This window comes from Physcomitrium patens, chromosome 14 (genome assembly GCF_059467195.1).
Source record: "Physcomitrium patens ecotype Gransden chromosome 14, ASM5946719v1, whole genome shotgun sequence".
Taxonomy (NCBI): Eukaryota; Viridiplantae; Streptophyta; class Bryopsida; order Funariales; family Funariaceae; genus Physcomitrium; species Physcomitrium patens.
In genome coordinates this window covers 6,995,912-7,010,937 of record NC_143423.1, presented here as the reverse complement: position 1 = coordinate 7,010,937, position 15,026 = coordinate 6,995,912, and the positions used below count along the sequence as shown (strand labels likewise).

Sequence of the window (15,026 nt, the reverse complement as noted above, 5' to 3'; positions counted from 1 at the left end):
TATTGCTTTGGCTTATCTCTGTAATCTTTGACAAGGGCATGAATGATAGTAGGATGTCGTCTTTTACTCTTGCCATTAGTTTTAAGATTATTACTTGTCAGCTTCAACTTCACACCTATTATGGACATATATAAATATTTTAGTATATACCTATATGATTAGGTAGAAATAGATAAAAATAGATAAAAGTAGATTAATTTTATAAGATCTTTTAGAGAAGCTTCTTAGAAGCTTCATAGATACTTCTTGACTTTACATGTATTTATAATTGATTGGTAGGTTAAAAACTTGGTCAATAAGTTAACCACGTATTGATAGCTTGTGGAACAAGCTAATTATGTGGCGGACATATAGAAAACTTGCTTTGCAAGTTAAGATATGTGTCTTGCAAAGTCAACACATTTTAAAGTTCCTATAAGACATCGCCACGTAGCTCTTAGTTAAGAGTATATATGAAGGTAAGAATGAAGCCTTCTTCTTTCTTATCAATGCCTTTGTAATCCTTAGTCTTGTTTCAAGACTTTTTAATCTTCTTATTTTTGATATTAGCTATTTTATTTTAATATTATATCATCTTTGAGTGACTTTCTAGTTTTCTTCAATGACACAAGAATGTATAGAGGATTTTCTTTTTTTGAGATTCATATCCTTGACAGTTTGACAAGAGTGCTAACTTATTATTTCTGTCTTGTTTTAGATGTGAGTGGATTATTCCACTTCTATTATTGTATTTTGAAGGTTGTGAGCTATCTATCTTTAAAAAAAATCTTATTTTCTAAAACTTATTTTTTTCTTAAAAAAAGTGGATTATTCTTTTTTGTAGAAATTTTTATTAGAGGTTGCAGATTATCCTCTTTTAATTTAACTTTTTGAATTTCTTTAAGTTGTCTACAGAAGATTGTGTTTCAAACAAGGTATGGACATTTTGAATATAACATTATATCTTTTGGACTTACAAATGCACCAATAGCTTTCTAACATCTATTAAATGATGTTTTTCAAGAGTTTTTAGATGATTGTATTATTTGTTATCTAGACGATATCTTAATCTATTTTTAAGAATACAAAAGAATTTAAATTTCATATTTGTTGTATATTATCAAAACTAAAAAAATATGGAACTCTATGCGAAGATATAAAAATATATATATTTCACACTATTCAAGTCAATTTTTTAAGATATATCAATTCAAATGATGGATTTATGATAGATCTTAAGAAAGTTCAAATTATTATGATTTGAAAGATCTCAAAAATGATAAGAGATATCCAATGTTTTTTGGAATTTGCCAACTACTATTAGATCTTCATCAAAAACTTTTCTTAGGTTGCAGCTTTACTTACACATTTGACTTGTAAAGACAAACTTCAATAGAATCAAGAAGTAGAAGTAGCATTTCAAGCTTTGAAGACAGCCTTTATTTCTTCAACAATCTTGTATTGCATTGACTTTTTTAAGCCAATTTTTATAGAAACAGATGTATCAAGCTTTACCTTAAGTGCCGTATTATTAAAAATGGGAACAAATGATAAACTTCACTCAATAGTTTTTTATTAAAAAAAAAATTCAATAGCTAAGATCAACTACAAGATTCAAATAAAGAACTTCTTGTAATTATGGATTTGTTTCAAGAATCGTGCCATTCTTTAGAAGGAACTTTTAATCCAATCATTGCTTATATCAACCACAAGAATCTTGAATATTTTATATCAGTACATGTTTTTAATTCTTGCCAAGCCCGTTGGAGCATATCTTTGTCAAGTTTGATTTTAAAAATCACATATTGATTCGAAAAAAAATAAGGTTTATCTAAAATCTTTTTTAGACATTCTTATCTTGCACCAATAGAAGAAAACACATCTTTTGATCAATAAAGAATGATTCTCTTGAAGACAGAGTATTTTCATCTTTGAACAATAAAATCAACATTGATTGTTGATTCAATCCTTGTTAAGTAAATTCAATCAAGTGTATTCTTTGATCCTCTTCTTTATGATATTAAAAATCCTTTTTCTAAGTCTTATGATGCTTTTGAGTTTGAATTCAAAAAAAACCTACTCTATTTTGAAAGGTGCCTATACATTTCAGAAGGAGAAGCATGTTTATATATTCTTCAAGCACATCATGGCTTTCCTATACTTGGATATTTTGGATAAAACAAGACTTTAGAACTTATATCTAGAGATTTTTGGTGGTCATAAATGTGAAAGGTAGTGAAAAACTTTGTGCAATTATGTGACATTTGTTCAAGATCAAAAAATCCTTGTCATCAATCCTATGGACTTTTCTAACCATTAAATAGTCTAAAATAAATATAATATTTTTTTTTCTATGGATTTTATTACAAATCTTCTAGCCTCTAGTTCTTATGACTCTTTTTTCATGATAGTAGATTGTTTTACAAAGATGGCATATTTTGTACCACGTACAAAAACTATCACAAGTGAAGAAACAACGAAGCTTTTTTTCGACAACATCTATCGCTATCATGGATTGCTTAAAGATTTTATATTAGGTAGAAGAATTCAATTTGTTTCAAGATTTTGGAGAACACTTTTCAAGATTTTAAAAGTCAACCTTAAATTATCTTTAGCTTTCGATCCTCAAACTTATGGACAAACAAAGTATATAAATTAAGTTTTGGAGTAATATTTAAAGTATACCAACTACCAACAAGATAATTAGATAATTTTTTTGCCATTGGCAGAGTTTGCTTATAATAATACAATATATTCTTCTATACAACAAACACCTTTCTTTGCTAATTATAAATATCATCCATAACTTGATATTTTTGACTTTTCATAAGTTGATAATCTTAAGACGAAAGATTTGGCAAATCATTTATTTGAGCTACATACAACAATGAGGGTGCAATTAAAAGAGGCTCAAGAAGAACAAAAGAGCAAGAAAGAGACTTATCGCAAGGAACAATTTCATTTCCACATTGGTCATAAAGTATGATTATTTTGTCATAATATTAAAAATATTTGCCTCGAGGATAAGTTGGATTATTGTGGACTTCTACCATTTCTTATTTCTGAATAAATCAATCTAATTGCTTATCGATTACATCTATCATGATTTATGAAAATCCACCCCATATTTCATGTTGTCATAATGTAATACAACTACATAGTAAAAATATAATCAAAAATAAATTTCTAAATAATATCTAATTATCTTGATTCAATAATAATTCAAGATATTTAAATATGGCTTATATAAAAGCCTCTTAGTTTATTTTCTTGTCTTAATAGTTAATAGATTAAAGATTGATTACTAATTTTATCTTTTAGGCTATAGAGACTTTTTTATTACTTTTAAAAAGATCTTAAATTAGTAAAATCAGATTAAAAGAGATAAGTAATTAATATGGTTGATACTAAGATTAAATTGAGGGTAGGATTGGACTAAAAAATCCCTAGAATAGATTAGATTGATACCCAAGTGTTGACCGTTTATGAAACAAGGTTGAAATCAAATCTCTAGCTACTAAAACAATGACCTAGGACATAATATGAAATCATTCAAAGATTAGCAATTAGGGTTGGAGAGCTAGCTTTGAACTTGTTCTAAAAATGTAGTGCTTGTTTTCATAGAATTTGGTTGGACTCTACAATTATTATTCAAAATCAGGATTTATATTGGAGACTTAATATTTATGCAATACAATTAGGGCTAGTACGCTTGGCTAGTTCATATAATTGGTATTACATCTACAGTTTAAAATTTTATAGTGCTTGATTAAATAAATGTACTAAGTATATGTAAAATTTTGTAATAATCTAATAGTGCAATTGAGAGATAACTGAATTTTGGTACAAAAAAGTATCAAAAGTTGGCAGCTTGAGGTTGGGTAGGGTTTTATGATATCTAAAGATCTACTAGTTGGATTAAAGTAAAATTTGGTATAGTATTAGAAGATTCAATGATCAATCTACATACCAATTTTAAATTGAAGTTAATAGTTGGAGAAAGAAAAATTAGTATTAGAATATTTGCATCAATTTTCAAGTTGGTGGCCAAGTAACATCAATGTGGTTTTTGGGCGTTTTCTCAAGATTTGTAAGTTAGATTGGAGTAAATTCTTTTTGAGCACATAGAAGATTTATAGCAGCATTTGTATGCAAAATTTTGTTATAAGTGGATGATTAGATTAGGAGCTATAGCTTACTGATTAGAATTAAGGCTTGCAAAGAAAAATCAAAATTGCCTAATTATGAATACAATAAGATAATTGGAATTTATATATAGTTGAGATTACTAAAAAGAGTGTTTTTGAGCACTTTGTATTAGATTTAAGTACTTTTGAATTAAAATTAAAATTGCATTCTTATTATAAGAGTGAAACATATTAGGATTCTTAGATACTTATAAAAAATAATCCCAGCTTCCATTGCCAGATGTATAATGTATTTCCAAATAAGACAATACATTGTCATGTTGTAACACAACTATATGGTAAAAGATGATAATATGGATCTTATTATAGAAGAGCCAACTCAAAAGATAAAATAGAAAAATATGGATAAAAGATAAGAAGGTAGTAAAAATTTTAGTAGTAATCCTATCTTTTTTTAAAAAGTGACTTCTACTTACTTTGTAGGGCCAAAAATAAGGCAAAAAAAAGTAGATTAAAAAAATAAATGATATAAGAATCTTTAGAAAGAAGTTAAGAGTGAATTCTAGCAAAAATTATCTAGAAAAATTAGATATTGATATCCAAAGAGGGCCGGTTATGAACCAGGGTTGAAATCAGATCCCAAGGCACAAAACCAAGTCTTGATGATGATTCTAGGGTTCTTTGGCAGATCAAAGAATGGGATTAGAGAGAAGACTTGATAGAATATTGATACATATTGATCTAGAGTGATTTGAATTTACAATAAATTTGTAAGAGCTTTGCAAAGTCAAGGTTTGTTTTGGGTGACTGTGGATTTGTGAAATAAAAAGGGAGATACTTTTTGGAGAATTTTGTAAGTTTGGCAGTAGATCCATAGGTGAAATTTTGAAAGTTCGTCGGTTTATATGTATTCAATATATTTTGTGAGTTTGAGCTTGATTGAAGGGTTGGATTGAAGATTATTGATGTTTAAAGTGGTCAGATTCTTGGAAAGACGAGTTTTAATTTGAGTGAGGATTTCTAAGTTTTCTTGCAATCTATCAGTTGGATTAGAGTAAAAATTATGTGTGTGGGTAGTAGACTTATTTTTGTATGTATGTGACAAATTTGAGATCAATTGAATAGTTTGATAAGGAGATATTAGTGCTAGAAATTCAATATTCAGATTGGAGAAGAAGGCTCGCCAATATTCAAGCAAATATTAAGGTCGATCTTCTTTAAAAAAAAATTACTTGATTTTAACTTAATTATTAAGAGGTGTGCAAATTTTGAGTTAAAATCAATGGTTTATACATTAATTATTGAGGTTTAAATCTACCGTAGGAATTATTTGGGATTATTTAGGGTTTGGTTAGGATATGTTTAGGGAGTGATTAGGATTTGGTTAAGATTTATTTAGGGTTTGGTTAGGATATGTTTAGAAAGTGATTAGGATTTGATTAAGATTTGTTTAGGATTTGGTTAGGATTTGTTTAGGATTTGATTAAGATTTATTTAGTATTTGATTAGAATTTATTTAGGATTTATTTAGGAATTATTTAGGATTTGTTTAGAGTTTGGTTAAGGTTTGTTTAGGATTTATTTAAGATTTGATTAGGATTTTTTAAAGATTTGTTTAGAATTTATTTATGATTTGTTTAGGATTTGATTAGGATTTGGTTAGGATTTATTTAGGATTTGATTAGGATTTATTTAAGATTTATTTAGGATTTATTTAAAATTTGATTAGGATTTATTTAGGATTTGATCAGGGTTTGGTTAAGATTTGTTTAGGATTTATTTAGGATTTTGTTAGGAATTATTTAGGATTTGGTTAGGATTTGACTAGGATTTGACTAGGGTTTGACTAGAATTTAATTAAGTTTTGATTAGGATTTAAATAAGGTTTCTATTTTAGTATATTTTTGAATTTCTATATTATTTCTTTATGATTCTTTAAAGGATCTCTAGGAATACTTTGTGTTTCTTACATAATTCCTTTGAAAATTTGATTGAATTTTATCAATGTTTGATTATATTTGCTAATCTTTAATTGTAATTTGTTTAAGAATCTATTACAATTTGTTTAAAAATCTTACAAATATAAGAGAGAAGGTCAAAGCTTTTCATCAACAACATCAAACAAAACTAAGATAAATAATAACAAACCTTTGCTATAAAAGAAACTTAATTTAGGAAAGATTGCATTCTACATTCTATCTTTGTTTGCAATTTTTGTATAACTATGGCTTTAAAGAGATAAAGAATCAACAACTAGTAGATTCAACTCAAGAGCCATCATTTATTAACTTATCGGATGAGACATTATAATTACTATAGCCTTTAAGATGACATAGTAGGAATAAAAACCTTCAAGAACGCCATGTTTTTTCTCAAATAGATAGTAAGATACAACACGTCTGGTATCATGACTTGAAAAGAGACTCTCAATATTTGGTGGTTTTACTGAAGATAGAGACAACTCCTGATGGTATTATAAATGTTTTGTTTGAAGGAAGTTACAAAGGTTTTAACAATGATGAAATAACAAGGTGATCTTTTCGCCCTAGAATGGGAGATTATCAATGGCTAAGAAGACCTATCAATTACCTTTGAAAGGATTAAAGAACAGAGTACATGATAAATACAATTTGTTGTAGCTTAAACTTCTTCAATATGTAATCATTGCTTCTTGTAGAACTCGTCTCTAAAAGGAGAGGTAATGTCATGGATACATATCTACTATAATTGTTATCTATGTAATATAAATAAGTAGAAGTAGATAAAAGTAGATTAATTTCATAATACCTTATAGAAAGCTTTTTAGAAGCTTCCTAAATGTTGTTTTGATTTTACATGTGTTTGTAATTAATTGGTAGGTTAGAAACTTGGTCAACAAGCAAACCATGTATCACATGTGTTGATAGCTTGTGGAACAAGCTAATTATATAGCATTCATATAGAAAACTTGCCTTTCAAGTTAAGATACATATCATGTAAAGTCAATATATTTTTAGAGGTTGTGTAGAACGTCGCTATATAGATCCTAGATAGATAGTATATATTAAAGCAAGTGTGAAGCCTTCTTCACTCTTGTCAATTCCTTTCTTGCTTCTAGTCTAGTTTTAAGAGTCTCTAATTTTCTTGTCTTTTGGCAATAGCCATTCTAATTTTCTTTTTAATATACATATTTTTCTATTTCTATTTTGTCATATTTCTTTGAGAGAGGCTCATTTGATTATTTGTTTTCATTCAATTCTTGTCCTTGATAAAAAAAAATTAATATCCAAATGAATATACTCTCAACATACTCCAACATTAAGTAGAGGGTTCAAAAAGAAAACGATAGCAGCTATGTTAAAAATTAACTCCACAACTGTTGAGGCAACCCTAGTATTGAGAAGAGCCTACAACAAAAAAAAAAAAAAAAAAAAAAAAAAAAAAACTAAATGACATAAAGGCACTTGCTCTACAATGCAAAGCTCTATAAAACAATCTATAAATCAAATTGTGAACTTTGTAAAATGACCTGTGAACTCAACTTTGTAAAATGACCTGTGAACTCAACTCCAGAGAAGGTGATCTTTTTTGATGAAAATAAAGATCCATCCATGCAACCATCAAGAACCACTACTTGTCTGCATTGAGCAATCTTAATATACAAAATTATATAGGAAGGGAGCCTCAGCGTGGCTTATTATGCTCCCATTCACACGGCACCCGGATGACACTTCACGGAAATAGGGGACAGGAACTAGGAAAGGTTTAGGGTTTCTTAGAACCACCGAGAAATGACCAGGACTGCAATTTTCCTGTGTGTGGAGATGGAGAGATCGCTGTCCGATCGTCGCAAGCAACGTTAGCACACTCTACTTGCTACAATTCTGATTCGTGTTCTGCGTTTTTTTGATAAATCTCGCGGATTATCGTTTTTTCTGTTTGCTTTATAAAGACCTGCTGTGATGATGTGTTGTTCCAGGATTGGTGATGGAGAGGGTTCCCGTGGTTGAGTGGAATTGTAGAATTGTGAGTTAGTTGCTTTGTTGTTTGCTGTTGGGAGAGAATCGCACCGAGCGTGTCGGTCATTTAGAGGAGGTGTGGAATTTGAGATTAGAGCACTGAGTTGAGTAAGAGTTTATTTTTTTATTTTTATAATAATAATAATAATAATTTTTTCTAGTTACGTGTTGAAATTTTTGCTGCTGTTCGTTTTTCTTGAATTTGGCCAATCTTTTTGTTGGCAGCGAATGCTGCTTTTTTTCGTGTGTGTGAGTGTGTTGTTGTTGTTGTTGTTGTTGTTTTTGTTTTTGTTTTTTTTTTTTTTTTTTTTTTCCGCGGAAATATTACTTTTTAGCTGTGCGTCCTGTTAGTCGAGAGTTTTAGTCCGTCATGGATTCTCTTGCACCCGGTACAGACAATTCTGGTTCTGGAAAGGAGCCGGCTGTTATCCAGAAAACCGAGATCGAGATGTGTCGTGAGGAGTTGAACAATGGCAATGATGGTAGTGAATTGGAGGTTGGTAGTTTGAAGTCGATTGCTAAGGTAGGAGTGACGATTTCAAATTTAGTTTCTACTGAAGTTGGAGGAGGTCCGCCCAAAGTTCCCGTGTTTAAAGAGCCCAAGCGAATGGGACCTCCATCCTTTAAACCTCCGTCTGCCATGCCCCCACCCTCGATGCCTCCTTCCAAGTTTACAAAAGCCAACTTACCGGGTCCAATGGGACCCCCACCAATGCGGGTGAAATCTAGTAAAGACGAAGTGAAGGAGATTGTTCAAAGTTCGACTGTGGAAGGTGCGCTACTGTCTCATGCGTGTAGACTTCATACGGGAAACATGACTTCACAGCATTTTTGTTTGAACAAACAGTTTGTTGCCGTGTTGAGGATTGGAAGTATACTCTGAACAATCTTGCGGTGACTCGTCATCAGTTGAAGCTTTAGCGTAGACTACCTTTTTAAATCACTATGCTGTGAGTAAGGGGATCTTACACAAACCTGCGTCCGAACTCAGTGTTCAATGGGAAGTGCTTGGTTTCTTGTAAATTCAGTGGCCTCGAGAAATCAATGATGTGAGCTGCGATTTGAGAGAGCATTATATTGTTTGCCACCCTAAATGTGGTTCATAACTAATATGCAACTAGATTTTCAAGTCTCTCTGGACACTCTGAGCGAGTTTTTTGTGATCTCATCTCTGGGCTTAGGTTAACTTATGTGTTGCATTGCAGCAACAGCAAATATCTCTGTAGGTGTGAAGCCTTTAGATGAAGAGGGTAGTAGTACGGTGATGGCCATGGAAGCATCCATGAGCAAGGCTTCATTGGAGCCAGCTTCTTCGGGCGTACCCTATGTGATACCCACATGGAGCGCAGCACCTATTCATCCCTTCATGCTTGAAGTTCTGAAGGAAGGCGTTATTCTGGGCAACCTTGATGTGTATGTTCTCCTTGCCATGCTCTAACAGTCGTAAGAATTGTATAAATAGATTGCGATGCCCAATGCTTTTGTAACGATATGTTTTTTTCCGTATGTAAAAAGAGTGAAGAATCTTTTGAATGTCTCATCTGCAGCAGTTTTCAAGCTCAGTTGTTACTCTTCCTTTGGTTTACTAACTGAAACCAACTATATATTCACTTGTTTAGATCGAGCAAAGGAGCTTACATGTTTGGGCGCAGCGACCGGTGTGACTTCATCTTAGAGCATCCGAGCGCGTCCCGCTACCATGCAGGTATTTCACTTCAGAACAGTATTTTTCATTTCTTTACTCCAAGGTTTGGGCCAGGATTTCTGAGCTCAATTGGTGGGATCTTTCGTAGGCGATCTGTTTACGATCTTCCTTACCATAGCTATAGAGGATTTTAAAGTTAAATTTGGAAGATTTTTCATGTCTATTGGAGTAATCAGCACATTTGTAAAGAAGGTGTTTCGTTCTGGATACCCTCATCATATGGAGCTTGAAAATTGCTTAGACTCCTTGCAAATTTTAATTGCTTAAACTCTAACGTGAGGGTTCAGAGTTGATTTGGGTCTTGATTGTATTTGTTTTCTGGTTGATCAGTTCTGCAGTACAATGACAAAGGAGAAGCCTTTGTATACGACCTCGGGAGTACGCATGGTACTTTTGTTAACAAGCGTCAGGTTTGGCATTTTGCCCCCGTTCTTTTTATGGGACTAGAAACATGGAATGCTTTCACCTTGTTTGACCTGAATCGTTCTATTGTTCTTTTTCTTGTCGCTAGTTCTTGTTATTATTTTCCACATGTCAAGGAGAAGAAGTCTTTTGCCCTTCAACCTCGACAATGTTGGAGCCCGCAGGTGAAGCCCAGAGTTTATACTCCAGTTCATGTGGGTGCAATTTTTCGCTTTGGCCTGTAAGACAATAATCCTTCTATATTCTCTGTGTAATGTATTATTTATTTATTTATTTATTTATAGTTTTGAGATCATAATCTTCAACTTCAAGCTTTCAGGGTATCACCAAACCTTGCAACTTGGTCTTACGGTGCACTTGCTTTTAATTTTTAGCTCAATCCGTTTGTACGTGCTCCAAGGCCCAAGCGAACTTATGCCCGAGGTAGATTTCTTCTTTTTTCTTTGTGATTGATCGTGGTGCTTCAGTTTGTTTTGTTTACTGTTATGCACTTGAGTTCAATAGGCAAGGTTTAAAGTACATTTGTGGAGGAGTTAGCCTTAGCTAGTTAATTAGACAACTGGCTGCTATGAAAATTCTTGGTCCTTGCATCTTCCTCTTCTATACCATTGATTAGAATGACACGTTTTCGGGAAGGGAGGTTCGCAACCAATAATTGCTATCAGTACGTCAGGATTTTCAAGATTATAATTATTGTTATTAGTACTACTATTCCATTCAGTACCATTTCCACTATGTTTTTAATGCTCTGATACCTCGACCCTGATACCCTGTAGTATCTAAATCTTTGAAACGCCTCACAGGAGAGGCATTCAGCCGGAGCTGCAGAAGCACACATGCGAGAAATGTCCCTTCGGCGAGCAAAAGCGGAGGCATCAGCCTTGGAGGGTGCTAGCTGGGGCATGCAGGAGGATGCTGAAGCTGAAGAGGAAGAGGTGAACACTCTAGCATGAGCGGTCAGATATTTGTGTTCAAATCATGGTTTGCTGTGGGACCATGAAACCATTATGATGTGAATTTGCTATGTAGGAGTACAGTGGTAAAAAAGCAGAACAGTTGTGTTGATATGATGCTGGACGTCATGCAGGAGGACCTGGACGAAGTGACTTGGCAGACTTACAAGGGATCACTTACAGAGAAACAGCAAAAGACACTCGAAAAAGTTCAAAAACGACATGAAAAGGTATTTTTAGTCACGTTTCTCTGACAATGGGACATAAATTTGCATTTCATCTACATGTTGAAGGCACAAAGTGTTTTCAATCCAGGAGAAGTACGCTGTTCTCTTTGGATTACTTGTTCAGTTACTTAATGTAATTTGACACAAGACTGCTTTGCAAGTTATGTGTAATATCTACATGTACGCATATTTAAACTTAGTTCTTACAGTTTGATACTATGTTCTGGCTGTTAGATGGGCAATTTGAACAAAGAGATTGATGCAATTAGAGCCAAAGAAGGTAGCCAAGGGGGACTTACTCAAGGTCAACAGACACAAATTGCACGCAATGAGCAACGTATTGAAGCGGTCAGTGACCTACCTGGCGGAGTGCTTCTATTTTCATCAGCAGTGGTTCTGTACAGTTGTATAGGTGATTGTTTGATGTTATACCAGTTTTTGCCAGATTTCCAAAGATTATTAGAGGGACGGCATTTGTGGATGTTGTGCGGTGTTTGGTTCTGCAAGTATATGATATAAGACAGTAATGTTGTAGCGTTTTCATTAGGGTGACTCCTTTGGATATTCCCTCGGTTTCTGTTGATCACGGTTTCACCTTGAGCATAGTGAGTGTTACTATGTGGCGGTTCTGAAAATGCAAACAGCTCAGCTTGTGATGTGTTTGGACTTGTTTCAGCTCATGGAGGAGTTGGAAAGCTTAGAGGAAACCCTTAACGAGAGTATTCGAGAAAGTTTAGGTGCGCGTTCAGGGAAGTCTCTCTCAAAAAAGAAACCTCATTTTGAGGACGAGGAGGACGAAGATGCTAGGTACTAAATTCTACCCTCAATCTATATCTTTGCACGAATTTGGCAGAGCACAGCATGTTTTGGGTGTGGGTGTGTCTAAAATCCAGTTTTGTGTTTGGTACCATTTTCAGTGACGATGAGTTCTATGATCGAACGAACAAGCGAAAACAGAGGTCCAATAAAGCAGAAACCACTCAAGTGGTGGAGACAGCTGAGACTCTTCTCGAGAAAAGAGATGTGCTTGCAAAGGAAATGGATGTTGTGTCGGCTGAGTTAGAGGCTGAGAAAGCAAAATCAAGTACAAAAGAAGAAAGCAATATCACCTCGGAATCTATAGATCCTCTGGATGCATTCATGTCAACCGTATCCACGAAAATTGGTATGTCATTTGTCTTAGAGCGGGCATTCTTGCACGACAGCTTCCGTCCAAGGATGTTGATGCACTTTGTTTTCAAGGAGTAAAATGTTAGAACAACCTCTGATAGCCGAGACCATGAGTACATAATAGCACTAATATTTGTTGTTGTGGTGTGCAGTTAAAGACAAAGGAGACCGCCTCTCAAAGGAGCTATCAAAGCTTCAAGCGGAAGCTGATAGGGTTGCCCGCCTCCTGAAAATTGCAGACCCATCTGGAGATGCTGCTGGGAAATGGGATTCTAAAGCTCAAGGTTCAAGCCAATATCAGAAGGTAGAAACCATTGTAGAGAATCGATTACGATTACGTGCCAGTAAAGAAGCTGCGCGCGAGCTTGCATCTCAAGCAAAGGAGCTTATTGAACCTGCTCCTGAAGCGAATAATGCTCCACCTACTCCAGATGTTAGTATGGGTTCTATTGACAATCAACCTGAAACCAAAGAGATGCCGGTTCTTGCACCTACTCTTCTTCTTGGTGCACCACGACCTGCACCGCGGCCGGAGGCACCACAGAATGAAGCTACAAAGGGTTCAATTTCCACAGAAGAAAACACAGAAACTGGGAATGATTTTGTAGGATATAAAGATAGGAAACGGTCAGCTCCTAAGAACGAGGATGTCGCAAAAGTAGAAGTTGTAGGTGATATGTTGGGGAGCGAGTATACAGATGTCGCTAGTCATGCAGCCATGGAGGCAGTTGCACTTCTAATGAGACACACATCAGGTTTTACTACTCAAGAGGAAGTACGAGAACAAGAGACTCAGTCGAGCGACAGCTTGCAGCATGTATCTGCAACTAAAACTCGAGGCAAGAAAAAACGAAAGCTGGGGCCTGAAAGACCTCCTGCATTGGATAACGAATTGGACGAGCTCGAAGAAGCTTGGGTCCCTCCTAAAGGTACTTATATTTTCTCTTTACAACTTCTTGCACTGGGTTTCTATTTTGGCCTATCTCTTAGCTCTGAAAAATTATGCAGTTAAACTTCTTGTTTTTTGTTTTTTTGAGAGTTTTTTGAGAGTTTTTGATAAGTTTATACCACATTTTGCAGGGCAAACTGGAGATGGGCGAACAGCACTCAATGCGAAGTTCGGATATTGATGATATGCGCCCCTCCATAACCTTTGCCAGATTGTATAAACTGTCACAATGACCATTAATTTTCTGGTGTAGAGAAAATCTGGTGGCAATTTGGAATCAACGATGTAATGCCTACGTATCTGCTGCTACTGGAAGCTCTCTCCAGTTGTGTTTTTAGCACATTAGTCTGCTCTGAATGTATACAGGTGGATAATTCCAAGCCTCGTTGCAAGCCTTGTGTATCATGAATTGATCATCTCTCAACATTATTGCATCCCCTCAGGATAAGAGAACTTCAATCGAAAGAGATTCATGGTAGCTTTATTTTGCCTGAATTGTGTAAACGGTACCTAAATGGCGAATATGGTCCATTTCTTGTCTGTTCCCTCCATGGCTGTCGATTACACATTCTTGACTTTATAGCCTTTACTCTGGCTGTCTTATAGAATTTGAAGAGTTGTGCAGGAATGGGGATGTTGCTGGAAGAGAGGGAGAGTGGTCATTTTTTCACGGTGGGGATGAAGGTCGGTTTTCATGTGATAATAGTAAGTCCTCGACCTCCATCTACTTGAATGTATTTGAGGAGTGTTCTCAAATGCTCTGAGGTCGACCTGTTTGATTGAAGGCACTGAAGGCGAGTGCATAAGCAGTGTAGATTTTTACATATTGAAATCCCTGGTTGTACACCATATTCTATTTGTCGGATGTACCAAGATCTCAGATCGGAAAAGGAAGAATTAAAGGTAAAATTTGTGTTTTTTTAAAACAGTGAGATTGTAGAGGGTTGTCAAATATGTTGCGTAGTGCAGCAACTGGGAGCCATCTGCATTTTACGAGGCGTACTCATGCGGCGAATCGGATTTTGCTAGAAAACCTGCTTGCTGGATCCCCTAAGGTCACGTATCTGATCCAAGGCGTAATGGACATGCGGAAGCACTGTTTGAGTTCAAATCTCTTGTTCAATGTTTGATTGTTTGCAAATTCATCATCTATTGCTTCTATATTTCTGGTTGATACTGCTTTGAGTTGCATGGTTCATGTTGATGTTGTGAAAAATTTCTGTTCTTTCATGAAAAGTTGAACTATTCATTAGAAAACCAATGGTTTATCAATTGTGAGAGTTGCACATGTAGATATGTAGAACCGAGTTTCTGCAGTTGAATTTTGCAGTAAAGAAGATTTCAAGAAATTCGAAGTAGTTATTGCACAGTTATATTCTTTTTCGTTTCAGAATAGGGCTTAGAACTTGGTATTGTCTGTGATTTTCCTGCTTCAATCGTCAGGCGCTGGTTGAATTGATGATTGTTTTTTTAA

General features: G+C 34.4%; 1 protein-coding gene across 5 annotated transcripts; it reads left to right on the top strand.

Moving 5' to 3' along the window:
- Nucleotides 1–7,893: 7,893 nt before the first annotated feature.
- Nucleotides 7,894–15,026, top strand: LOC112291710 (uncharacterized). 5 transcript variants are annotated; one of them, XR_016506291.1, is made up of 15 exons: nucleotides 7,895–8,898; nucleotides 9,331–9,538; nucleotides 9,745–9,830; nucleotides 10,161–10,240; nucleotides 10,418–10,473; nucleotides 10,628–10,676; nucleotides 11,057–11,188; nucleotides 11,341–11,436; nucleotides 11,668–11,781; nucleotides 12,110–12,240; nucleotides 12,351–12,598; nucleotides 12,756–13,532; nucleotides 13,684–13,918; nucleotides 14,178–14,257; nucleotides 14,582–15,026. XR_016506291.1 is itself a non-coding variant. In XM_024539524.3 (14 exons), exons 2-14 carry the CDS (start codon nucleotides 8,496–8,498, stop codon nucleotides 13,731–13,733), a joined length of 2,430 nt encoding a protein of 809 aa, XP_024395292.1. In that variant the 5' UTR covers nucleotides 7,894–7,964; nucleotides 8,086–8,495; the 3' UTR covers nucleotides 13,734–13,961. The 5 variants fall into 5 exon arrangements, 2 of the variants coding, with proteins under 2 accessions (XP_024395292.1, XP_073394931.1); XR_016506290.1 differs by having other exon boundaries at nucleotides 14,482–15,026; XM_024539524.3 differs by lacking the exons at nucleotides 14,178–14,257; nucleotides 14,582–15,026 and having other exon boundaries at nucleotides 7,894–7,964; nucleotides 8,086–8,898; nucleotides 13,684–13,961.

What these genes read in the sequence shown, in the direction of transcription:
- LOC112291710 (XM_024539524.3), top strand. Translation starts at nt 8,496, where the DNA reads ATGGATTCTCTTGCACCCGGTACAGACAATTCTGGTTCTGGAAAGGAG. An exon ending in TCAAAGTTCGACTGTGGAAG is followed by an intron (nt 8,899 to 9,330) that starts GTGCGCTACTGT and finishes GTTGCATTGCAG; the next exon opens with CAACAGCAAATATCTCTGTA. An exon ending in CAAGCGAACTTATGCCCGAG is followed by an intron (nt 10,677 to 11,056) that starts GTAGATTTCTTC and finishes AACGCCTCACAG; the next exon opens with GAGAGGCATTCAGCCGGAGC.